Source organism: Pseudophryne corroboree, chromosome 4, assembly GCF_028390025.1.
Source record: "Pseudophryne corroboree isolate aPseCor3 chromosome 4, aPseCor3.hap2, whole genome shotgun sequence".
Lineage (NCBI taxonomy): Eukaryota > Metazoa > Chordata > Amphibia > Anura > Myobatrachidae > Pseudophryne > Pseudophryne corroboree.
Window position 1 is genome coordinate 369,376,379 of NC_086447.1, and position 27,290 is coordinate 369,403,668.

The window sequence follows — 27,290 nt, forward strand, 5'->3', positions numbered from 1 at the left end:
TCTCTTTCCGGCAGACACAAGTCTGCTGGGGTTGAAAGACCTGCTGGTGACAAAATTGTCAAGTCAAGCGGAACGCGACCTGTCAACATCTCCTCCTTCACATTCTCCCGCAACTGGGGGTGCGAGGAAAAGGCTCAGAATTCCGAGCCCACCCGCTGGCGGTGATGCAGGGCAGTCTGGAGCGACTGCTGATGCTGACATCTGGTCCGGACTGAAGGACCTGACAACGATTACGGACATGTCGTCTACTGTCACTGCATATGATTCTCTCAACATTGATAGAATGGTGGAGGATTATATGAGTGACCGCATCCAAGTAGGCACGTCACACAGTCCGTACTTATACTGGCAGGAAAAAGAGGCAATTTGGAGGCCCTTGCACAAACTGGCTTTATTCTACCTAAGTTGCCCTCCCACAAGTGTGTACTCCGAAAGAGTGTTTAGTGCCGCCGCTCACCTTGTCAGCAATCGGCGTACGAGGTTACATCCAGAAAATGTGGAGAAGATGATGTTCATTAAAATGAATTATAATCAATTCCTCCGCGGAGACATTGACCAGCAGCAATTGCCTCCACAAAGTACACAGGGAGCTGAGATGGTGGATTCCAGTGGGGACGAATTGATAATCTGTGAGGAGGGGGATGTACACGGTGATATATCGGAGGGTGATGATGAGGTGGACATCTTGCCTCTGTAGAGCCAGTTTGTGCAAGGAGAGATTAATTGCTTCTTTTTTGGGGGGGTCCAAACCAACCCGTCATATCAGTCACAGTCGTGTGGCAGACCCTGTCACTGAAATGATGGGTTGGTTAAAGTGTGCATGTCCTGTTTTGTTTATACAACATAAGGGTGGGTGGGAGGGCCCAAGGACAATTCCATCTTGCACCTCTTTTTTCTTTTCTTTTTCTTTGCATCATGTGCTGATTGGGGAGGGTTTTTTGGAAGGGACATCCTGCGTGACACTGCAGTGCCACTCCTAAATGGGCCCGGTGTTTGTGTCGGCCACTAGGGTCGCTAATCTTACTCACACAGTCAGCTACCTCATTGCGCCTCTTTTTTTCTTTGCGTCGTGTGCTGTTTGGGGAGGGTTTTTTGGAAGGGACATCCTGCGTGACACTGCAGTGCCACTCCTAGATGGGCCCGGTGTTTGTGTCGGCCACTAGGGTCGCTAATCTTACTCACACAGCTACCTCATTGCGCCTCTTTTTTTCTTTGCGTCATGTGCTGTTTGGGGAGGGTTTTTTGGAAGGGCCATCCTGCGTGACACTGCAGTGCCACTCCTAGATGGGCCCGGTGTTTGTGTCGGCCACTAGGGTCGCTAATCTTACTCACACAGCTACCTCATTGCGCCTCTTTTTTTCTTTGCGTCATGTGCTGTTTGGGGAGGGTTTTTTGGAAGGGACATCCTGCGTGACACTGCAGTGCCACTCCTAGATGGGCCCGGTGTTTGTGTCGGCCACTAGGGTCGCTTATCTTACTCACACAGCGACCTCGGTGCAAATTTTAGGACTAAAAATAATATTGTGAGGTGTGAGGTATTCAGAATAGACTGAAAATGAGTGTAAATTATGGTTTTTGAGGTTAATAATACTTTGGGATCAAAATGACCCCCAAATTCTATGATTTAAGCTGTTTTTTAGTGTTTTTTGAAAAAAACACCCGAATCCAAAACACACCCGAATCCGACAAAAAAAATTCGGTGAGGTTTTGCCAAAACGCGTTCGAACCCAAAACACGGCCGCGGAACCGAACCCAAAACCAAAACACAAAACCCGAAAAATTTCAGGCGCTCATCTCTACTTACAATCCTGTGAGGAGACCTGGAAAACATGAACTGTTGGGGGTACTTGAGGACCAAGGTTGAGAAGCACTGGTCTAGAACATCTTCCTTTTTATTTCAAGTAGGATGGATAATTCCTCATCCCTGCTGCAGTTTTATTTCCACAGAATTTCCGCCCTATATTTACCTGCAATTTGACTTAATGCGTTACATTCATCTCACTACTTAACATCTGGTACGTGCTTTAATAAGTGTGTATTTACATTTTACACAATGGAAGAGCCCAGTCTTTTTTTTTTTATTATAATAAACACACAAACATGTTACATATTTAACCCAGTGCTCATTTTAATATAAAATAAACCAGCTTACATCTTCACAGTAAATATAGGCTATATACAGGTGCATGTAGAAAGCTCCATTCTAAGCTGGCTACATACAGAACTATGGTTGCCTGAACCATTTTTATTATTTTCAATGCATTTCACAACGAAAATGCATTTTTTTTTAACCTTTAGTAATAGGAATAAATACAATAGAACAAGAATATTATTTCAAACAGTTAAAAAAATACCTAAATCAGTCCTGAAATTGGTTTGTGCTAACAAAAAAAATATATATTTTAAAAATAAAAATACTAAAAACAAAAAGAAAGGAAAAAAAAAAAAAAAAAGGCAAAATATACCATATTGTCAGTCGTGGGAAAAGAAAAAAAAAAAAGTAAAGAAAAAGTAGGGAGTGTGCCTGCCACAGGCAGGGAATGAGAAGCAGCGCACAGCCCCACAAAGTGGGGTCAGCTGAGATGCTCATTGTTTAGCCCTTCACGGTAACCTTGTTTTCTGCAGCAGCAAACATGGAGTAAAACCGAGTGTTCTCATTGGACAGCAAGGCAGATGGTGTGTCAAACTCCATAACCTGGAACATATCAGAAACAAAATATTCAATGCAATTACTTTAATGATAAGAGTGTGAGAGAGAGTGAAGCCACCGTGAACTAAGCAGTGAACGTTCTTACTGTATTGTGTTTATTATACTACATATTCTTTAGACACAGGGAAAATGTACTTTAACTCCATTTGTAATTCACCCCACCATCTTACCTATTTGTAACTAGATTGTGAATTCTGATTCTGCGTCAATAGACAAATCACTACACTACTGTGTGATTTATTTTAAAGGTGAGTGGACAGATAATGCAGGCTTAGAGATACTCACCTGTCCCTGCGTTAGCACCATAATACGGTCAGAACCAAGTACAGTGTGTAGTCTGTGGGCTATGGTCAACATTGTGCAATCTGAGAAAGCCTCTCTGACAGTTTCCTGAATCAAAAGGTCAGTCTCGGGATCCATGGCTGCTGTGGCTTCATCAAGAATTAGAATCTGTGATAGAACAAAATAAAAAGATAAAATAGACAGGACACAACTACCCTACACAATTCCTAGACCAGTAAGAGCTACCGACAAATAATTTCATTGTTGTACATACATACATACATACATGCAAGAAACAAACAAAATATATGCCAATCAAGCAGAGACGATCGCAGGGCTGAGACAGCCATCGGCTGTCTCTCATGCACCGCAGTTCAGACCTGATCGGATCAGTTCTGTATTAGGCCCATAGACCGCAAATAGAAAAGCATGCCTTGTATCCACAGCTAAGCTTAACCCTTTCATTTATGCATGAATTAGTATAGCCTGATGCAAGATTTTTTTTTAAATGTTTCACTATTAGCCTTCAGGGCTTATAAAAAATAAGAATTTACTCACCGGTAATTCTATTTCTCGTAGTCCGTAGTGGATGCTGGGGACTCCGTAAGGACCATGGGGAATAGCGGCTCCGCAGGAGACTGGGCACAACTATAAAGAAAGCTTTAGACTACTGGTGTGCACTGGCTCCTCCCACTATGACCCTCCTCCAGACTTCAGTTAGGATACTGTGCCCGGAAGAGCTGACACGATAAGGAAGGATTTAGAATCCCGGGTAATACTCATACCAGCCACACCAATCACACCGTATAACTCGTGATACAATACCCAGTTAACAGTATGATAACAACTGAGCCTCTCAACAGATGGCTCAACAATAACCCTTTAGTTAAGCAATAACTATATACAAGTATTGCAGACAATCCGCACTTGGGATGGGCGCCCAGCATCCACTACGGACTACGAGAAATAGAATTACCGGTGAGTAAATTCTTATTTTCTCTAACGTCCTAGTGGATGCTGGGGACTCCGTAAGGACCATGGGGATTATACCAAAGCTCCCAAACGGGCAGGAGAGTGCGGATGACTCTGCAGCACCGAATGGGCAAACTCTAGGTCCTCCTCAGCCAGGGTGTCAAACTTGTAGAATTTAGCAAACGTGTTTGACCCCGACCAAGTAGCTGCTCGGCAAAGTTGAAGAGCCGAGACCCCTCGGGCAGCCGCCCAAGAAGAGCCCACCTTCCTCGTGGAATGGGCTTTCACTGATTTAGGATGCGGCAGTCCAGCCGCAGAATGTGCAAGCTGAATCGTACTACAGATCCAGCGAGCAATAGTCTGCTTTGAAGCAGGTGCACCCAACTTGTTGGGCGCATACAGGATAAAGAGCGAGTCAGTCTTTCTGACTCCAGCTGTTCTGGAAACATAGATTTTCAGGGCCCTGACTACGTCCAACACCCTGGAAGCCACCAAGTCATTTGTAGCCGCAGGCACCACGATAGGTTGGTTCAGATGAAAAGCCGATACCACTTTGGGGAGAAACTGGGGACGAGTCCTCAATTCTGCCCTATCCATATGGAAAATCAGATAAGGGCTTTTACATGACAAAGCCGCCAATTCTGATACACGCCTGGCCGAAGCCAAGGCCAACAACATGACCACTTTCCACGTGAGATATTTCAAATCCACGGTTTTCAGTGGCTCAAACCAATGTGACTTTAGGAAATCCAACACCACGTTGAGATCCCAAGGTGCCACTGGAGGCACAAAAGGGGGCTGAATATGCAGCACTCCCTTAACAAAAGTCTGAACTTCAGGTAGTGAAGCCAGTTCTCTCTGGAAGAAAATCGATAGAGCCGAAATCTGGACCTTAATGGAACCCAATTTAAGGCCCATAGTCACCCCTGACTGTAGGAAGTGCAGGAAACGGACTAGCTGAAATTCCTCCGTTGGGGCCTTCCTGGCCTCACACCACGCAACATATTTTCGCCATATGCGGTGATAATGGTTTGCGGTTACTTCTTTCCTAGCTTTAATCAGCGTAGGAATGACTTCCTCCGGAATGCCCTTTTCCTTCAGGATCCGGTGTTCAACCGCCATGCCGTCAAACGCAGCCGCGGTAAGTCTTGGAACAGACAGGGCCCCTGCTGCAGCAGGTCTTGTCTGAGCGGTAGAGGCCATGGGTCCTCTGACATCATTTCTTGAAGTTCCGGGGTACCAAGCTCTTCTTGGCCAATCCGGAACAATGATTATAGTTCTTACTCCTCTTCTCCTTATTATCCTCAGTACCTTTGGTATGAGAGGAAGAGGAGGGAACACATAAACCGACCGGTACACCCACGGTGTCACTAGAGCGTCCACTCTGCTTCCCAGTTGTCCACTCCCGGAATGAACACTGCTGACAGTGCCAACACGTGATTTTCCGCCCATCGGAGAATCCTTGTGGCTTCTGCCATTGCCATCCTGCTTCTCGTGCCGCCCTGTCGATTTACATGGGCGACCGCCGTGATGTTGTCTGACTGGATCAGTACCGGCTGGTTTTGAAGCAGGGGTTTTGCCTGACTTAGGGCATTGTAAATGGCCCCCAGTTCCAGAATATTTATGTGCAGGGAAGTCTCCTGACTTGACCATAGTCCTTGGAAGTTTCTTCCCTGTGTGACTGTCCCCCAGCCTCGAAGGCTGGCATCCGTGGTCACCAGGACCCAGTCCTGTATGCCGAATCTGCGGCCCTCTTGAAGATGAGCACTCTGCAGCCACCACAGCAGAGACACCCTTGTCCTTGGAGACAGGGTTATATCAGCCGATGCATCTGAAGATGCGATCCGGACCACTTGTCCAACAGGTCCCACTGAAAGGTTCTTGCATGAAACCTGCCGAATGGAATCGCGTCGTAGGAAGCTACCATCTTTCCCAGGATCCGCGTGCAGTGATGCACCGACACCTGTTTTGGTTTTAGGAGGCCTCTGACTAGAGATGACAGCTCCTTGGCCTTCTCCTCCGGGAGAAACACTTTTTTCTGTTCTGTGTCCAGAACCATCCCCAGGAACAGTAGACGTGTCGTAGGGACCAGCTGTGACTTTGGAATGTTTAGAATCCAGCCGTGCTGTTGTAGCACCTCCCGAGATAGTGCTACCCCGACCAACAACTGCTCTCTGGACCTCGCCTTTATCAGGAGATCGTCCAAGTACGGGATAATTAAAACTCCCTTCTTTCGAAGGAGTATCATCATTTCGGCCATTACCTTGGTAAAGACCCTCGGAGCCGTGGATAGACCGAACGGCAACGTCTGGAATTGGTAATGACAATCCTGTACCACAAATCTGAGGTACTCCTGGTGAGGATGGTAAATGGGGACATGCAGGTAAGCATCCTTGATGTCCAGTGATACCATGTAATCCCCCTCGTCCAGGCTTGCAATAACCGCCCTGAGCGATTCCATCTTGAACTTGAATTTTTTTATATATGTGTTCAAGGATTTCAAATTTAAAATGGGTCTCACCGAACCGTCCGGTTTCGGTACCACAAACATTGTGGAATAGTAACCCCGTCCTTGTTGAAGTAGGGGTACCTTTACTATCACCTGTTGTGAATACAGCTTGTGAATTGCCTGTAACACTGCCTCCCTGCCTGAGGGAGTGGCTGGCAAGGCAGATTTGAGGAAATGGCGGGGGGGGGGGGGGGGGGAAGACGTCTCGAATTCCAGCTTGTACCCCTGAGATACTATCTGAAAAATCCAGGGATCCACCCGTGAGCGAGCCCACTGATTGCTGAAATATTTGAGATGGGCCCCCACCGTACCTGGCTCCGCCTGTGGAGCCCCAGCGTCATGCTGTGGACTTAGAGGAAGCGGGGGAGGACTTTTGCTCCTGGGAACTGGCTGTATGCTGCAGCTTTTTCCCCCTACCTCTGCCTCTGGGCAGAAAGGACGCGCCTTTAACCCGCTTGCCCCTATTGGGCCGAAAGGACTGTACCTGATAATACGGTGCTTTCTTTGGCTGTGAGGGAACATGGGGTAAAAATGTAGACTTCCCAGCGGTTGCTGTGGAAACGAGGTCCGAGAGACCATCCCCGAACAACTCCTCACCCTTATAAGGCAGAACTTCCATGTGCCTTTTGGAATCTGCATCACCTGTCCACTGCAGAGTCCATAACCCTCTCCTGGCAGAAATGGACATTGCACTAATTTTGGATGCCAGCCGGCAAATATCCCTCTGTGCATCCCTCATGTATAAAAGTGCGTCTTTTATATGCTCTACGGTCAGCAATATAGTGTCCCTGTCTAGGGTATCAATATTTTCTGACAGGGAATCTGACCATGCAGCTGCAGCACTGCACATCCATGCTGAAGCAATAGCTGGTCTCAGTATAACACCTGTGTGTGTATATATAGATTTCAGGATAGCCTCCTGCTTCCTATCAGCAGATTCCTTCAGGGCGGCCGTATCCGGAGACGGTAGTGCCACCTTCTTTGACAAGCGTGTGAGCGCTTTATCCACTCTAGGGGATGTTTCCCAACGTGACCTATCCTCTGGCGGGAAAGGGTACGCCATTAGTAACTTCTTAGAAATTACCAGCTTCTTATCAGGGGAAGCCCACGCTTCTTCACACACTTCATTTAACTCCTCAGATGGAGGAAAAGCTACTGGTAGTTTTTTCTCTCCAAACATAATACCCTTTTTTGTGGTACCGGGGGTAACATCAGAAATGTGCAACACATTTTTCATTGCCTCAATCATGTAACGTGTGGCCCTACTGGAAGTTAAATTAGTCTCATCGTCGTCGACACTGGAGTCAGTATCCGTGTCGACATCTGTGTCTGCCATCTGAGGTAGCGGGCGTTTTAGAGCCCCTGATGGCTTTTGAGACGCCTGGGCAGGCACAGGCTGAGAAGCCGGCTGTCCCACATTTGGTATGTCGTCAAACCTTTTATGCAAGGAGTCGACACTGTCGCGTAATTCCTTCCACAGCACCATCCACTCAGGTGTCGACCCCGCAGGGGGTGACATCACATTTACAGGCATCTGCTCCGCCTCCACATAAGCCTCCTCATCAAACATGTCGACACAGCCGTACCGACACACCGCAAACACACAGGGAATGCTGACAGAGGACAGGACCCCACAAAGCCCTTTGGGGAGACAGAGAGAGAGTATGCCAGCACACACCAGAGCGCTATATAACACAGGGATCCCACTATAAATGAGTGTTTTCCCTTATAGCTGCTTTTTTTATTAATATATATATATATATATATATATATATATCTATATATCCTGCGCCTAAATTTAGTGCCCCCCCTCTCTTTTTTACCCTTCTGTAGCTTGCAGACTGCAGGGGAGAGCCAGGGAGCTTCCTTCCAGCGGAGCTGTGAGGGAAGAATGGTGCCAGTGTGCTGAGGGAGATGGCCCCGCCCCTTTTCCGGCGGACTTCTCCCGCTTTTTCTGGAATACTGGCAGGGGTATTTTTACATCTATATAGCCTCTAGGACTATATATGATGTAGATTTGCCAGCCAAGGTGTCATATATTGCCCTCATGGCGCCCCCCCCCCCCAGCGCCCTGCACCCATCAGTGACCGGAGTGTGAGGTGTACATGAGGAGCAATGGCGCACAGCTGCAGTGCTGTGCGCTACCTTGGTGAAGACCGAAGCCTTCTGCCGCCGATTTTCCGGACCTCTTCATGCTTCTGGCTCTGTAAGGGGGACGGCGGCGCGGCTCCGGGAACGAACACCAAGGTCGGGTCCTGCGGTCGATCCCTCTGGAGCTAATGGTGTCCAGTAGCCTAAGAAGCCCAAACTACCACCTGTTAGGTAGGTTCGCTTCTTCTCCCCTTAGTCCCTCGCTGCAGTGAGTCTGTTGCCAGCAGATCTCACTGTAAAATAAAAAACCTAAATATACTTTCTTTCTAGGAGCTCAGGAGAGCCCCTAGTGTGCATCCAGCTCAGCCGGGCACAAGAATCTAACTGAAGTCTGGAGGAGGGTCATAGTGGGAGGAGCCAGTGCACACCAGTAGTCTAAAGCTTTCTTTATAGTTGTGCCCAGTCTCCTGCGGAGCCGCTATTCCCCATGGTCCTTACGGAGTCCCCAGCATCCACTAGGACGTTAGAGAAACACAAAAAAGTTTAAATTAACTAAAACTACAAAACTAAAGAAGTTATACACGTGTCCACTTGAGTGGACAACTGCGACAAAACATTGCCCAAAGAAAATTTTCAATTCCACCAGATTTGGGCTCCATGCTTAGCAGTCTCCATTAAATTCCCCCACCTCTCCTATAGCGGATGTATATATGCCATCTCCTTCCCCCCTTTTTATGTCAACTTGATCTTACAGTCCTGGCTCCCTTTCGCATTGTATAAATATATATTTTTTTTTGTATCCTAGTTATATTGCCGCTTGCTATAAAGGCACTTAGTTTATTACCTTTCTTCAAGATGGTGTGTCTCGATTGAACGATGGACAGTTTGCTACAACCTAAGTATACAGATACTGGCTGAAAAATTGACCCCTGAGCTGATATAATGGATCTCCCTGGAGGGGAAATGCTGTCCTTGTGGAGCATTGGTGGAGTGTTGTTACTCTAGAGAAAGTGTTAACACTGTTCCGTGGCGGTATGCTTCCCCCAGATGATTGGGATTACTCCATGGTGATCTGAAGATTGTGTGCAGGTCATGGAAACCAAAATCTGTGCAGTTCCTGGTGATCAGTTCTTATGTTGACATTACCGCTAGAGGCAGTTTGTAACTTGGTAGTGCGTGTTTAACCAAGGAAAGACTATTTTTCATGCAATATACACTTTCATCACTGGACTGTCTCATTCTGAGAGCTTATGTGGCCTAGTGCCTCATAGCAGAGCTTTTGTTCCTACCAGACTTTACCACAATAACAGCACTAACAGTAGACCGTATCCTATCAATAGCCCCCACCCGACTGCACTTGTAACTAGCCTTTATTTTCAATAACTAATAAATAAATGTAAAAAGATTGCTCTATTATCAAGGAACAGTATTCTAACTGTGAAAGATTTTATTTTTGGAAAAAAGTAAATAAAAAAAAAATAATGTCTGACAAGGTTCCAATTTGTTTTTGTTTTGCTTACTGTATTTTTTCTCCAGAAACAAAAAATCCTCTACGTTACATTTTTAATGCCTATTTATGGATATATTGTTCCAGAAACAAAAATGTTCTTAGAATTTATAATACACATTCATGTACTTCTGAGTTTGCTTCATACCTAAGAAGTAAGCCTTTTTCTGAATTTGATTTTAACACTTGGTGTTAAAATCGGAGAAGCGCCCTGGACACAAAGGCTCAAGACACTGTATGCAGATTCACTTCGTTTTATGTATGCAAGCTGCATTGTGGCACCTGCTAGCAAGTTTTACATTCTTTAGCTTTGGCCAGTGATTTCCCACACTGATCCTGATCTTGTGGGGGTGCCTTTGACACGGCCCTACACTTCAATGGACGTGGTGTCTCACTTGGGCTTCCTCTTCAATGCTGGCTCTATGGAGCAACATCGATCAATACTTGAGCAACAGATGCTTTGAAATCCAACTGCAGGCCTTATTCAGATACGTAAGGAATTGCACAGCCGCACGGAAGCAGCTGTGCAATTCCATACAAATAAATTGCAAATTCAGCAGAGGAGATAGATGCCTCCTGTATGCATCAGTGAGATCTGAGTGCTGCATGAGAGGATGCAGCTTTAGATCACCAACGTGACCATCAGTCGCAATTCAGGATGTTTGCAGAGTGCGGTAAGTCTGCAAAAGCCACATCAAAAAAAGTGTAAGAACACTGAATGTACCATCTTCTTGTTCCTGAATTTGTGTAGGTACAACGCCATATACTGATCCATGTGCGTGTTATACTACTCTGTACCTAACTCTGTTGCTAGATGCTCTGGAGAAAAGAAAAATACTAATAAAGTGTCCGCCGCTACTACCACAGCTGCTACTAAATGATAATAATTTAAATCCATTTATAAATTTAAATAAGATAACATATAATGATACATATAATGCTATCAGCTGTAAAAAGTGGTATATATTACTATTATATGATTAAAAAAATTAGGTTAGGCCTACATGCTGGAATAAGCCTTCATGCAGTATGGATCTTTGCACTGCATGACATCCACTGAAGTGGTCATATGATTTTACATCAACTGTAAAAAAAAAATATTTGAGCATTTAATCGAAACCATATGATGCCCTAAACATTAATTTCCTTGAATTCATTTTTTGCACCTGTTCGGTTATCTTTGAGCAAAAATATTTTACAGAAATCCATGAAGTGCTTGATGCTGGCAAACTTTTCTCAGACATTTTATTTTGACCTTCTAGTTTTTTGTAGGAATGTAAAACTACCACTAGGTGGCATACCTTCTAACTTTGGTAGCACTCCTAAGAGGACACAACGCACTACTGATGTCAGTTTCTATAAGAGATAATAACATAAAAACAACTGTCTAATGTAGAGGCCTCTAAGTATGAAAGGGTTAAACAAGCCAGTGGATCCTTTTAATCGTGAATGGAACAAGAAACATAATGAATTCTCCCTTTTCATCAAATAAACTGTCCAACAGTGAGATGCATAATAGTGAATTCCAGGTACAGTATGAACAGGATGATGTTACTTTATTTGAATTGCAAGTGTACTCCGACCTTTCCATTAAAATACAAAATCTATTATAGGATGAACTGATGCTGCTAACCTTGTGCGGGATGCGGTTATGTTACCGGCGCTCAGGATCCCGGCGGTAAGCAGGCAGACGCTAAAAATGCCAGCAGTCGGAAGTGGGAATAGAACCTGTGGCGAGCGTAGTGTACCCGCAATGGGCTTTGTTGCGCTCACCCCCTCCCCTTCGTCGGCATTCTGCTTCTGGGATCCCGGTTTAACATAACCAACCCATGAGCTAAGACTTCAAAAACAGATCGATCACGTCTGTCCCAAAAAGTGCACCTGCATACTAATAGCTCACCTTACAGCGACATAGTAAAGCACCTGCATACTAATAGCTCACCTTACAGCGACGTAGTAAAGAACCTGCATACTAATAGCTCACCTTACAGCGACGTAGTAAAGAACCTGCATACTAATAGCTCACCTTACAGCGACGCAGTAAAGCACGTGCATACTAATAGCTCACCTTACAGCGACGTAGTAAAGCACCTGCATACTAATAGCTCACCTTACAGCGACGTAGTAAAGCACCTGCATACTAATAGCTCACCTTACAGCGACGTAGTAAAGCACCTGCATACTAATAGCTCACCTTACAGCGATGTAGTAAAGCACCTGCAAACTAATAGCTCACCTTATAACGACGTAGTAAAAGCACCTGCATACTAATAGCTCACCTTACAGCGACGTAGTAAAGCACCTGCATACTAATAGCTCACCTTACAGCGACGCAGTAAAGCACCTGCATACTAATAGCTCACCTTACAGCGACGCAGTAAAGCACCTGCATACTAATAGCTCACCTTACAGCGACGCAGTAAAGCACCTGCATACTAATAGCTCACCTTACAGCGATGTAGTAAAGCACCTGCATACTAATAGCTCACCTTACAGCGACGCAGTAAAGCACCGGCATACTAATAGCTCACCTTACAGCGACGTAGTAAAGCACGTGCTATGCACAGCAACTGCCGCTCTCCTACTGAAAAATTCTCTCCATTCTCCATAACTTCAGTATCTAGTTTAAGTGGTAGCTGGGTGATCTAAAATAAAACAGTGTGAAAAATAACTATGTAAAGATCAAGATCAATAAGCATAACAAGTGCGCTTGAGCGCATTAATACGTTGTTTTTATTCTATTACTAGAACACAAGAAACTTACACATTCCTTCATGTGTGTCCTTTCCAGGGAATCCCAGATTTGCTCCTCTGTGTACTGGTTAAATGGATCTAAGTTTGAGCTAAATATGTATAAAAAATAATAATAATTATCAGAATGTGTGGGAAGAATTAAGAAATTTTTGCATCCTGGAAAGTTTTGTAAGGGTAAAAAGAAAAGATAAGTTTCTTTAATACCAAAGGTTACGCACAAACTTAAAGTCAGTCTCTAATGCAGGTTGAGCTTGTGTGAATGCATGTGAGAATACAAATCATTGTACCAAATGAGGCAGCACATCTGTATGTAAATTTTACTTGCATTACACTACGGCGTATTTATTTATTTCTCTTTCATCCACTAAGGGACACTGGAGTCCTATACAGTAGGGGTGTGAAGCCTGTAACCGGAGGTGTGGCACAATCTAAAATTAGCATTGTCTGCCCAGCCGGCTCCTCCCCCTTCACATCCCTCCTCCCTCAGGTTTGAAAAATTGTGCTGGAGGTACAGCACGTGGGAGCACAAAGCTCCTGACTAAAATCTAATAAGTGAGCTGCGTCCACCTAATAAAAGGGAGACAAGGCTACATATACATTGGAGAGACAAAGATCCCTACTGAAGGGACCTGCATCTCTCCACAGGAGATCCTCCAGCCTCTAATAGTGAGTACTGGTCAAAGAAAATGTAACTTAGGCTAGAGCTTTTCATGTAGTTTCTGTTCAAACAGCAGGGAAGCTTTCATTTCACTGTTGCCTCCTGGAGTTTAGATCCCCTTAAAAGACTGGCAATGGCTTCCGCGGCGGGCGCGCGGGAAGCAGAGTGCGGCGCGGGCTCCGTCTTTCTTACCTGTGAGCAGGGAGGGAAAGCGGCGCGCTGCACAGCGACAAGGGCAGGCGCCGCTACGGGGGACTGTCCCGGCGTGCGCCGGCCAGCGGGTCCGGAGCGCGCCAAATAGAGCGCGCGCAAACCAGCGGGCAGCGAGAGAAGGGAGCCGGAGGATCCTATAATCACTGCAGCGTGCGGCCATATAAGGGGCATGAGGCATAGAGAGGGATCCCACAGTAAAGAAACTCTGCTGCAGGGCTCTTTAATGAGGTCTTAAAAGACACTTAGTGGGGGCCATGTTTAATAAAAATGGCGCCGGGCGGTGGTAAAGGATAAGTCCTCCCCAATAAAGTGCTTAAGGGAAGGTTGTTTAATAAAGAACTGGCTCCCCCTGCTGCACTGCCCGGATAGTGCATGGATTAATATAGTAAAGAGTTCTTAGGTAACAGCTCCCTCTGCTGGTGTACAATATATGTACTGTATATAAGAGGATCTCCTGAAAACTAACCAAAATTTACAATTTGTATTTTCAAGGGACTTCTATTTCAAAGATCTTGCAGAAAATACTCGGAAGCAAGCGGATACCAACTCTGACATCGTAGCTGATTTACAGTTGGGGTGTGAGGGTTGCGAGTCGGCTGGTGTTATAATTTTTTTTTTTTTTTATATTAAGTAACGATATTTTGGCCTGCTCCTTTTATATACGAAAAGGACAGGTAACCAGCCGCATCCAATACCTTCGCTTCAGTCATCTCCCAGTCTTTCTCTTCCTAGTTTAAAGGGTGAAAGCGCTGCGTAATACCCTGGTAAGGGGTTTAAGAACAACATGTCTAAGGCAACCAAGACCTCCAAGACCTGTTATGTCTGTACGAAATGTTAACAAGAAGAGCACGCGGGTTGGCAGCTCTGGGGTGTGCGACTCCTGCTTAGACAAGGACGCTCCACCTGGGAGCAGTGCTCTGGCTAAGGCATGGGAAGACAACCTTGCTAATAGAATCTCCAAGGAGATGGCAGAATCGCGCAAGCAGCAATCAGAATGGGCTGCGGGATTCTCAAAGACTATGGAGGAATTTCTCATCAAGTTAACGCCACCCGCACACGCAGAAACGAGTGTGCGCAAGGCTGTTAAAAGAACTCTTCCTATTATACCGGAATCAGAGGAGGAAGAAGGTTTTCTTCTTGATACGGAGGAAGGCGAGTTAATGGAACCTAACCTGGATGCCGATTTTCCAGAGGAGGACACGGCAATCTCAGGTCTGGACTCCTTGATTGACGCGGTAAAGGAGATCCTAAGCTTTAAAGACGAGGAAATACGGGAGCTGGAAGATTTCGATTTGTTCGAATCCCAAAAGCCGCGTTCAGCAGTGTTTCCCATTCCTAAATCCCTCCAATCTCAGATGGAGGAGGCTTGGAAACAACCTGACAAACGCTTTCAATTTCCGAAAACGTTTTCAGGTAACTTATCCCCTACCTAAGGGTGTAATGGACAAGTGGGAGACTCCGCCAATAGTGGATGCTTCCCTAGGAAGGTTGTCAAAGAAGACAATCTTACCGATTCCTAACGTAACTACTTTAAAGGATGCGTCAGACCGTAAAGTTGACACTGCGTTAAAGTCAATTTTTGTAGCAGATGGTGCAGCGCAAAGACCTGCGATCGTCTGTGCTTGGGTCAACAAGGCCATGGGTGCATGGTCCGGGCGTATTGTACAAGCTATTGAAGAGGAGAATAGCTTAGAAGAGATTACCCAACTGGCGGAACACATTCGAGAATCTGCCTCATACTTGTGTCAAGCTTCTAAGGATATTAGCAGAATAGCATCGCGAATATCTGCATCGGCCATATCGGCTAGAAGAATTTTATGGCTCAGAGAATGGCAAGGAGACTCTGACACAAAGAAGGCGGTAGAATCCATCCCCCTTGGGGGGGAAATGCTGTTCGGACCAGAAATGGACAAGTGGATTTCGCAAGCTACAGCGGGGAAGTCCACTTTTCTGTCTACTCCTTATACGAGAACTGCTCCGCAAACTAGGAGAGGTTATTCGGGACCAGCGTTTACTTCATTTAGATCACAGTCCTTTCGAGCCCGAGGTAGGGGTTTCGGTACACAAGCACGTGGGGGCAGAGGTAGAGGCCGCTCACAGGCAGCAACCAGAAAGCAGGATAAACCTGCTGACAAGACCGTGGCATGACGGCCTCCCAGCTCACCTGGGGTCCCCCTTGGTGGGCGGCCGACTGGAAGGTGTTCAGGACATCTGGGCCAAAACCTCACCAGAACTTTGGGTGAACAACTTGATCTCTCAGGGATACAAACTGGAATTTCAACAGAGGCCTCACAGTCAGTTTTTTACAACAGGATTGCCTCAGTGCCCTCAAAAAGCAAGGGCACTACGGGCAGCAATTCTCAAATTGCTACAAGCAGAGGTCATTATTCCGGTTCCCGCTTCTCAGAGAGGAACGGGGTTCTATTCCAATCTTTTTGTCGTGCCAAAACCAGACGGGACGGTCAGACCAATACTCAATTTAAAAGTTTTCAACCAGTTTTTAAGGGTCTACAAATTCAAGATGGAATCAATCCAATCAGTCATTGCAGGCTTAGAATAGGGCGAGTTCATGGTATCCATGGACATAAAGGATGCATATCTGCATACCTCAATCTGGACTCCTCACCAGGCTTACTTAAGGTTCACACTGGTGGCGGATCACTACCAATTCCGAGCCTTGCCGTTCGGTCTATCATCAGCCCCAAGAATCTTCACAAAGATCCTGGCGATCATGGTTGCTGGACTGAGACTGTTGGGGGTCACGATTATACCTTATCTGGACGATTTACTGATCAAGGCACCATCTCAGAATCGACTGCTCAAGGATGTTCAGACATCTCATCAATTTCTAATTCAACATGGATGGATTGTCAATTTCCAGAAGTCCAACCTCATACCGACTCAACGGATTCAATTCCTCGGTCTCATCTTGGACACGGTCGTATTACGTGTGTTCCTACCAGAGAACAAGATCCAGGACCTACAGAGATTAGTGGCTCAGGTACTGAGGACGCAAACGGTTTCTCTGCACCTCTGTGTGCAACTTCTCGGGAAGATGGTGGCGTCGTTCGAAGCTCTCCAGTACGACAGACTTCATTCGCGACCATTCCAAATAAACCTCATTGCTCAGGGAGCAGGCTCGCACTGGCTTCTCCATCGGAGAATCCGACTTCAACCACAAGTACGGGTCTCTTTGATATGGTGGTCGTTACACAAGAACCTTGCAGCCGGCAAGAAATGCGGCATTTGGGATTGGAGGATCCTGACGACGGACGCCAGTCTCAGAGGTTGGGGAACCGTCCTAGAGGACCATCAGTTTCAAGGACGGTGGACGCTACAGGAGAGCAAACTACCCATAAATATCCTCGAATTAAGAGCAGTTTACAATGCACTTCTCTTAGCAGAAGACCTAGTCATGAATCAACACATCAGGATTCAGTCAGACAATGTCACGATGACGGCTTACATAAACCGTCAAGGAGGAACAAAGAGCAGGATGGCGTTAAAGGAAGCCACAAAGATCTTGTTGTAGGCAGAAAGACGAGACATCATTCTCTCGGCAGTGTTCATTCCAGGTGTGGAGAACTGGGAAGCAGATTACCTCAGTCGCCAGGACATGCATCCGGGAGAGTGGTGCCTACATCCACGGTTTTTTGACATGGTTGTGAGAAGATGGGGTCTGCCTCAGGTGGACCTAATGGCGTCTCGACAAAACCATCAGCTGCCCAGATATGTGTCAAGGACTCGAGATCCAGCAGCAGAAGGAGTGGACGCATTAACACTTCCTTGGTGTTACAGGAGGGTTTACATATTTCCACCATTCCCACTCATACCCAGGGTTCTGAAACGGGTGAAGCAGGAACGAGTGTGGGCAATTCTAATCGCACCAGATTGGCCCCGCAGGAGTTGGTACTCAGACCTGCGGGGGTTACTTGCGGAAGATCCTTGGAGGTTACCTCAGAGAGTGGACCTGCTATCTCAGGGACCGTTCCTACACCCCCGACCTGAACAGGCTGCGTTTGACGGCGTGGCTATTGAAACCCGGATCTTAAGAAACAGAGGGATTCCACGAAAGGCCATTCCTACAATGATTGCCGCTAGGAAACCAGTCACAGCCAGGCACTACTACAGGATTTGGAGACGATACATGGCTTGGTGTCAGGAACGGGGATGGAATTCAACGAACTTCCACTTATCTCGACTTCTCCTTTTCCTTTAGGCCGGTCTAGATGGAGGGCTCAGACTGGGCTCTCTGAAGGTTCAGATTTCGGCTCTATCCATCCTTTTTCACCAGCGGTTAGCATCCTTGCCAGAGATTCAAACCTTTTTACAAGGGGTTCTGAGGATTCAACCCCTCCCCCACGGCACCATGGGACTTAAATTTGGTGTTAGAATACTTGAAGTCACCGACTTTTGAGCCGTTGACAAGAACAGACCTGAAATATCTCTCTTGGAAGGTCACGTTATTACTTGCCTTGGCTTCGGCTAGGCGGGTTTCTGAGTTGGGAGCCTTATCCTGTAAGAGTCCCTTCTTAGTGTTTCATGAGGATAGGGCGGAACTCCGTACAAGAGCAGACTTCCTTCCGAAGGTGGTTTCGGGGTTTCACGTAAACCAGCCAATAGTGGTCCCATCTTTCCAGGGGCTCACAGATGAGGACGTGTCATTGGATGTTGTCCGAGCTTTACGGGTATACGTACAGGTTACGTCGTCCTTCAGAAAGTCAGATCATTTGTTTGTTCTTTATGATGGGCCAAAGAAGGGTTGGCCAGCATCTAAGCAGTCTTTGTCTAGATGGATTAGACTTGCCATTCGGCAAGCTTATGTTTCCTGTGGCAAACAGGTTCCGGTTCAGACGGGTGCTCATACTACCCGATCAGTGGGTGCCTCGTGGGCGGCTGCCAGGGGTGCTTCCACTACTCAACTTTGCAGAGCGGCGACGTGGTCTTCAGCCCACACGTTCGCAAAATTTTACAAGTTTGATACTTTTGCGTCCGAAGAATCTAAGTTCGGACGTTTAGTTTTGCAGGCCACCGACAGAACTCCCTCCCTGGGGGAAAACTTTGGGACGTCCCCTACTGTATAGGACTCCAGTATCCCCTAGTGGATGAAAGAGAAAAGAGGATTTTGGTACTTACCGATAAATCCATTTCTCTGAATCCTCTAGGGGACACTGGACGCCCGCCTCGGTGCTGTCAACCTGCTGTGTTCAAAGTTCTTGTTTTAAACAGTTCGTGCAAACAACGTTAGTTCTTCGGTTAAGAGTTCTTGGCCACTGTTTGATATGTTGTACGGTTCGGTTCCTCGCCATGTGCTATAGTGTCGTCCTATTCTCTCAGTCAAATTTTTCAAACTGAGGGAGGAGGGATGTGAAGGGGGAGGAGCCGGCTGGGCAGACAATGCTAATTTTAGATTGTGCCACACCTCCGGTTACAGGCTTCACACCCCTACTGTATAGGATTCCAGTGTCCCCTAGAGGATTCAGAGAAATGGATTTATCGGTAAGTACCAAAATCCTCTTTTTTTTTTTTTTTTTTTTTTTAACACTTCCTGTTTCATTCCGGTATGTCCAAATTCAATGCAGTGTATATTGATCTCAGTTGGAGCACAAGGGAAACATAAGATCATGTTTGGTTTCATCAAGATGATGTCCTGTTGTGTCAGACATATGCTTAAAACAAATACACATATTAAAAACGGGATCCGGGCAGGATCCTGGCAGACAGAATGCCAACACTACTCGGAATGCCTACACCGGCATTCCAAAAAGAGTCACCAGCCCGATGCCAGGTTCCCCAAAGAGCATCTGCCAGAGAGATAAGCTGTGGCCCAGGGGGGTTAGGTACCCACAGGGAGGGTTCGGGCTAGGCTTAGGGGGGTGGTTACGTTTAGGCTGCTGAGGGGGTGGGGGCTTAAAGTTTGGTGTTGTTCATAGACCCAATCCACTATTCTCTTAAAGTGCACAATGATCAGTGTCTTGTATTAGCGACCGTAACTACTAAAAGTAACAATTATTAACTATAAAAGGCTGTGGCAGGTGTGGAGCCAAAATGTAAAATGGTCTTTAACAGTGCATGTAAATTGTCACAGGCTTAAGATATACCCTGTAAAAAAATACCAGATAACAGTCCTACTGTAGCTACAATAAAGGTATCGGATTACAGTCAATGCTACCTTAGATGCAAGATGTTTGTCTATAACCAATAAGGGTCAAGGAAGAAGTGTGCTCAATGTCTAACGCCACTAAACATGCTACATTCCTTAAAAAGTAGGAGGATTTAATTTAAATGGCTATGGAAAGTAAACCTAACCTCCGGTTTAAAATGTGGGAATTCTCTCTAGATGTTTTATACACTACCTCAGTGGTTCTCAAACTCGGTCCTCAGGACCCCACACGGTTCACATTTTCCATGTCACCCAGCAGCTGCACTGTGCATCACCAACTGTCACATTTGAAAAATCTATAGGTGACCTGCAAAACATGAACGTGGGGTCCTGAGGACCGCGTTTGAGAACCAGTGCACTAGCTTATCCTGCAACACACAAACATCATTGGGGGAGATGAGAGAGAGAGAGAGAGAGAGAGAGAGAGAGAGATGCAGTTATTACTAACGGTCACATTTTAAAAGATTCACAGGTGGACTCTGAGGAGACCTGGAAAACATGCACTGTTGGTAGCTCTGGAGGACCAGGGTTAACTACCCCTGCTGTAAAAGGAGATAGAAGCTCCCCCTTAGTCACTTAGCATATCCACACATTAGGAATTTAGAAACTTAAAAAAAGAAAAAAAGAAAAAAAAAGAAACGGAGACCACTATCTGACAAGTCAGTACAGAATTGTCAATATAGTTACATAAATTTACTGGGCCATTTACAGACCCTTGCAAAAATGTCCAAATTAATGTTCTTACCGGACAGTTCCACTGAACAAGACTGGATCCTGAGGCATGATTGACAACTTGCTGCGCAGATCTGCCAGGCCGATATCACTAATTTTTATACCATCGATCTTTATACAGCCACCTGATAGCTCTACTAGCCGGAAGAGAGCCATGCCAAGGGAACTCTTGCCTGCCGGAACAGATAATGAAATAGATCAGCAAAAACATTAACTTTCAAAAAAAGATAACTGCACAATAGAAATGTACAGACAGAAAGTCATTCACCAATGCAACTCTTCTCACCTGATCCAGTTCTTCCCACAATTCCAATCTTCTCCTTTGGTTTGATTGTAAATGAAACTTTCTTCAGCACTAGAGGCAGGTTCTCTCTGTACCTCATTTCTGCATTTTCAAATGTGATCTCTCCCTCATGGGGCCAATCTGCTGGAGGAGCCTTGTTTTTAATACGGGCAGGGGCCTCAAGAGGTAGAGTCTGAAATAAAAACACAAGGATTGTATACCAATGGGTGTACTACTGTAAAATTTACATGTGCACTATATTAAAGTTAGAAATAAAAAAAAAATAACCCAGGAAAAATGAAAACATATGTAACTTTTCAAAGTAGAAGGTAGGGAAACATGAAAAGTGCAAATTTATAATAATTGCTTACTAAAAGATTTAATTCCCTAATGAACATCAAGTTCTAGATTACACTATGAATTGAGCATAAGACAAGCCATTTGCACAGCGTTATCAGGCAACTGGCCATATAATCAACCGAATGACCAAGAGCACACTTATGGAAGGTGATCTAGACATGCACTATCAGGCACCAATGACACCAGATGTGACCCAACTACTGGGTTTATTACGTAAAACCCTCTTAATATCTTCCAGTTTGGGCACATACTTTAGTCAGTGTCTTGAAAGGTGCTGACCGAATGCACCACCAACCTTTCATTTAGCTGAGTGAAGTCTTAATAAATACCATGGTCAGTATATACTTCACACAGCTGCTTAGCAAAACAAATTGTTAATAGTCCTCATAATCTCTATGTTCCCTAACCATTTGAACCATGTCTCTTTAATCTATTTGAGTCACCTAATCTGTAGGTTTTACCTCATTGCTCCTAAACCCTCAAGTATTCATGTTTGGAGAATTTCTGTCTGTGGAAGCAGGTGTGAGAACTACTGACCCAGCAAAATAGATTAACGGACCTGTGCATGGTTAAATAAACCCACAACACATGACCTGCTCATGGTAATTGAGGATTTCTGATATCAACTGCCATTGGTGACTGATGGCTGAACTGAGTGGTATGCATGTAAATACCTGCCCAGTTGTGACGTCAGTCCTGACGGATTGGGCAGTGTGTATGCATAACACACTGCCCGGTCCATCTGTAGATATTTCTGCAGATCAATTGATCTGCAGATATATCTACAAGTGTGTACCCAGCTTTAGGTAGAACTTACAAATGAAAGGGGAAAAAAACCAACAAAAAAACCCCCACACAACACAACAGAGCAAGATTCAGATCACCTGCTGGTTACACCAGAACATGAATATAAAAGCTTCCTCGCCGAAATCCATTTCAGATGCGTGACTCATAACTTCAGCTGTTACTATGCAGACATGCATTTGTAATATTTTATAATGGCTGACCTACCAATCCTAGCTGACATAGCAGTGATGAACCAGTCAAATTGTAGCCAGAATTTATTTTTTTTATAACCGATATATACAAAAGCATCACATCCACGCAGTGAAGTGATGCTTCTTTGAAGTTCTGAGAGCAAGGATACAAAAATGGGACCATGATAAACCGGCCAGTGTACTAACCAGAGACCACCTTAGGCTGGAAACATGTGCCCATATAAAAAAAATCCCAAAAAAACAAAAAAATAAGAATTTACTTACCGATAATTCTATTTCTCGTAGTCCGTAGTGGATGCTGGGGACTCCGTCAGGACCATGGGGAATAGCGGCTCCGCAGGAGACAGGGCACAAAAAGTAAGCTTTTAGGATCACATGGTGTGTACTGGCTCCTCCCCCTATGACCCTCCTCCAAGCCTCAGTTAGGTACTGTGCCCGGACGAGCGTACACAATAAGGAAGGATATTGAACCCCGGGTAAGACTCATACCAGCCACACCAATCACACCGTATAACTTGTGATCTGAACCCAGTTAACAGTATGACAAATGTAGGAGCCTCTGAACAGACGGCTCACAACAAATAACAACCCGATTTTTTTGTAACAATAACTATGTACAAGTATTGCAGACAATCCGCACTTGGGATGGGCGCCCAGCATCCACTACGGACTACGAGAAATAGAATTATCGGTAAGTAAATTCTAATTTTCTCTAACGTCCTAAGTGGATGCTGGGGACTCCGTCAGGACCATGGGGATTATACCAAAGCTCCCAAACGGGCGGGAGAGTGCGGATGACTCTGCAGCACCGAATGAGAGAACTCAAGGTCCTCCTCAGCCAGGGTATCAAATTTGTAGAATTTTGCAAACGTGTTTGCCCCTGACCAAGTAGCAGCTCGGCAGAGTTGTAATGCCGAGACTCCCCGGGCAGCCGCCCAGGATGAGCCCACTTTCCTTGTGGAATGGGCCTTGACAGATTTAGGTTGTGGCAAGCCTGCCACAGAATGTGCAAGTTGAATTGTGCTACAAATCCAACGAGCAATCGTCTGCTTAGAAGCAGGAGCACCCATCTTGTTGGGTGCATACAATATAAGCAGTGAGTCAGACTTTCTGACTCCAGCCGTTCTTGAAATATATATTTTCAATGCCCGGACCACGTCCAACAACTTGGAATCCTCCAACTCGTTAGTAGCCGCAGGCACCACAATAGGCTGGTTCAGGTGAAACGCTGACACCACCTTAGGCAGAAAATGAGGACGCGTCCGCAGTTCTGCCCTGTCCGTATGGAAAATCAGATATGGGCTCTTATATGATAAAGCCGCCAATTCTGATACTCTCCTGGCTGAAGCCAGGGCCAGTAGCATGGTTACTTTCCATGTAAGATACTTCATCTCCACCGATTTGAGCGGCTCAAACCAATGGGATTTTAGAAAATCCAAGACTACATTAAGATCCCACGGTGCCACTGGGGGCACAACCGGGGGCTGTATATGTAGTACTCCTTTTACAAAAGTCTGGACTTCAGGAACTGAAGCCAATTCTTTCTGGAAGAAAATCGACAGGGCCGAAATTTGAACCTTAATGGACCCCAATTTGAGGCCCATAGACAATCCTGTTTGCAGGAAATGTAGGAATCGACCCAGTTGAAATTCCTCCGTGGGGGCCTTCCTGGCCTCACACCACGCAACATATTTCCTCCAAATGCGGTGATAATGTTGTGCAGTCACCTCCTTCCTGGCCTTTACCAGTGTAGGAATGACCCTTTTGCCGTATAATTCTCAGTACTTTTGGTATGAGAGGCAGAGGAGGGAACACATACACTGACTGGAACACCCACGGTGTTACCAGAGCGTCCACAGCTATTGCCTGAGGATCTCTTGACCTGGCGCAATACCTGTCCAGTTTTTTGTTGAGGCGGGACGCCATCATATCCACCATTGGTTTTTCCCAACGGTTCACAATCATGTGGAAGACTTCTGGATGAAGTCCCCACTCTCCCGGGTGTAGATCGTGTCTGCTGAGGAAGTCTGCTTCCCAGTTGTCCACTCCCGGAATGAATACTGCTGACAGTGCTATCACATGATCTTCCGCCCAGCGAAGAATCCTTGCAGCTTCTGCCATTGCTGTCCTGCTTCTTGTGCCGCCCTGTCTGTTTACGTGGGCGACTGCCGTGATGTTGTCCGACTGGATCAACACCGGCTGACCCTGAAGCAGGGGTTTTGCCAGACTTAGAGCATTGTAAATCGCTCTTAGCTCCAGTATATTTATGTGAAGAGACATCTCCAGGCTTGACCATACTCCCTGGAAGTTTCTTCCTTGTGTGACCGCTCCCCAGCCTCTCAGACTGGCATCCGTGGTCACCAGGACCCAGTCCTGTATGCCGAATCTGCGGCCCTCTAACAGATGAGCACTCTGCAACCACCACAGAAGAGACACCCTTGTCCGTGGCGATAAGGTTATCCGCTGATGCATATGCAGATGCGATCCGGACCATTTGTCCAGCAGATCCCACTGAAAAGTTCGTGCGTGGAATCTGCCGAATGGAATCGCTTCGTAAGTAGCCACCATCTTTCCCAGGACTCTTGTGCATTGATGCACAGACACTGTCCCTGGTTTTAGGAGGTTCCTGACAAGTTCGGATAACTCCCTGGCTTTCTCCTCCGGAAGAAACACCTTTTTCTGAACCGTGTCCAGAATCATTCCCAGGAACAGCAGACGTGTCGTCGGGGTCAACTGAGATTTTGGAAAATTCAGAATCCACCTGTGTTGTTGCAGCACTAGTTGGGTTAGTGCTACTCCGTCTTCCAGCTGTTCTCTGGATCTTGCCCTTATCAGGAGATCGTCCAAGTAAGGGATAATTAATACGCCTCTTCTTCGTAGAAGGATCATCATTTCGGCCATTACCTTGGTAAAGACCCGAGGTGCCGTGGACAATCCAAACGGCAGCGTCTGAAACTGATAATGACAGTTTTGCACCACGAACCTGAGGTACCCTTGATGTGAAGGGCAAATTGGGACATGCAGGTAAGCGTCCTTTATGTCCAGGGACACCATAAAGTCCCCTTCTTCCAGATTCGCTATCACTGCTCTGAGTGACTCCATCTTGAACTTGAATTTTTGTATGTACAGGTTCAAAGATTTGAGATTTAGAATAGGTCTTACCGAGCCGTCCGGCTTCGGTACCACAAATAGCGTGGAGTAATACCCCTTTCCCTGTTGTAGGAGGGGTACCTTGACTATCACCTGCTGAGCAAACAGCTTGTGAATGGCTTCCAATACCGTCGCCCTGTCCGAGGGAGACGTTGGCAAAGCAGACTTTAGGAACCGGCGAGGGGGAGACTTCTCGAATTCCAACCTGTAACCCTGAGATACTACCTGTAGAATCCAGGGGTCCACCTGTGAGCAAGCCCACTGTGCGCTGAAATTCTTGAGTCGACCCCCCACCGTTCCTGAGTCCGCTTGTAAGGCCCCAGCGTCATGCTGAGGGCTTTGCAGAACCCTGGGAGGGCTTCTGTTCCTGGGCAGGGGCTGCTTGCTGCCCTCTCTTACCCCTTCCTCTGCCCCGAGGCAGATATGACTGTCCTTTTGTCCGCTTGTTCTTATAGGAACGAAAGGACTGCGGCTGAAAAGACGGTGTCTTTTTCTGTTGGGAGGGGGTCTGAGGTAAAAAAGTGGATTTTCCGGCAGTTGCCGTAGCCACCAGATCCGATAGACCGACGCCAAATAATTCCTCCCCTTTATACGGCAATACTTCCATATGTCGTTTGGAATCCGCATCACCTGACCACTGTCGCGTCCATAAACTCCTTCTGGCAGATATGGACATCGCATTTACTCTCGATGCCAGAGTGCAAATATCTCTCTGCGCATCTCGCATATAAAGGAAAGCATCCTTTAATTGCTCTATAGTCAATAAAATACTGTCCCTATCCAGGGTATCAATATTTTCAGTCAGGGAATCCAACCAGACGACCCCAGCACTGCACATCCAGGCTGAGGCGATGGCTGGTCGCAGTATAACACCAGTATGAGTGTATATACTTTTCAGGGTAGTTTCCAGCCTCCTATCAGCTGGATCCTTGAGGGCGGCCGTATCAGGAGACGGTAACGCCACTTGTTTCGATAAGCGTGTGAGCGCCTTATCCACCCTAGGGGGTGTTTCCCAGCGCGCCCTAACCTCTGGCGGGAAAGGGTATAATGCTAATAACTTTTTTGAAATTAGCATTTTTCTATCTGGGTTAACCCACGCTTCATCACATACATCATTTAATTCCTCTGATTCAGGAAAAACTACAGGTAGTTTTTTCACCCCCCACATAATACCCCTTTTTGTGGTACTTGTAGTATCAGAGATATGCAAAGCCTCCTTCATTGCCGTGATCATATAACGTGTGGCCCTACTTGAAAATACGTTTGTTTCATCACCGTCGACACTAGATTCAGTGTCTGTGTCTGGGTCTGTGTCGACCGACTGAGGTAAAGGGCGCTTTACAGCCCCTGACGGTGTCTGAGACGCCTGGGCAGGTACTAACTGGTTTGCCGGTCGTCTCATGTCGTCAACTGATTTTTGTAATGTGCTGACATTATCACGTAATTCCATAAACAAAGCCATCCATTCCGGTGTCGACTCCCTGGGGGGTGACATCACCATTATCGGCAATTGCTCTGCCTCCACGCCAACATCGTCCTCATACATGTCGACACACACGTACCGACACACAGCAGACACACAGGGAATGCTCTTATCGAAGACAGGACCCCACTAGCCCTTTGGGGAGACAGAGGGAGAGTTTGCCAGCACACACCCAAGCGCTATAATATATATGGGAACAACCCTATATAAGTGTTGTTCCTTATAGCCGCTTAAATATATAAAAATATCGCCAAAATATGCCCCCCCTCTCTGTTTTACCCTGTTTCTGTAGTGCAGTGCAGGGGAGAGTCCTGGGAGCCTTCCTCACAGCGGAGCTGAGCAGGAAAATGGCGCTGTGTGCTGAGGAGAATAAGCCCCGCCCCCTATTCCGGCGGGCTTTTCTCCCGGAGTTTTAGACATTTGGC

General features: G+C 46.2%; 1 protein-coding gene across 1 annotated transcript in view; it reads right to left on the reverse strand.

Annotated features, from left to right (window-relative positions):
- Nucleotides 1-2,103: 2,103 nt before the first annotated feature.
- Nucleotides 2,104-27,290, reverse strand: part of ABCC5 (ATP binding cassette subfamily C member 5) — a 201,748-nt gene continuing 176,561 nt past the window's right edge. Inside the window, exons 25-30 of the mRNA XM_063916576.1 lie at nucleotides 20,878-21,067; nucleotides 20,605-20,764; nucleotides 12,836-12,914; nucleotides 12,603-12,716; nucleotides 2,996-3,160; nucleotides 2,104-2,695 (exon numbers count right to left, since the gene is read on the reverse strand). Of these exons, the coding sequence (XP_063772646.1) occupies nucleotides 2,594-2,695; nucleotides 2,996-3,160; nucleotides 12,603-12,716; nucleotides 12,836-12,914; nucleotides 20,605-20,764; nucleotides 20,878-21,067 (810 nt within the window). The 3' untranslated portion in view covers nucleotides 2,104-2,593. The remainder of the gene's footprint in view (nucleotides 2,696-2,995; nucleotides 3,161-12,602; nucleotides 12,717-12,835; nucleotides 12,915-20,604; nucleotides 20,765-20,877; nucleotides 21,068-27,290) is intronic.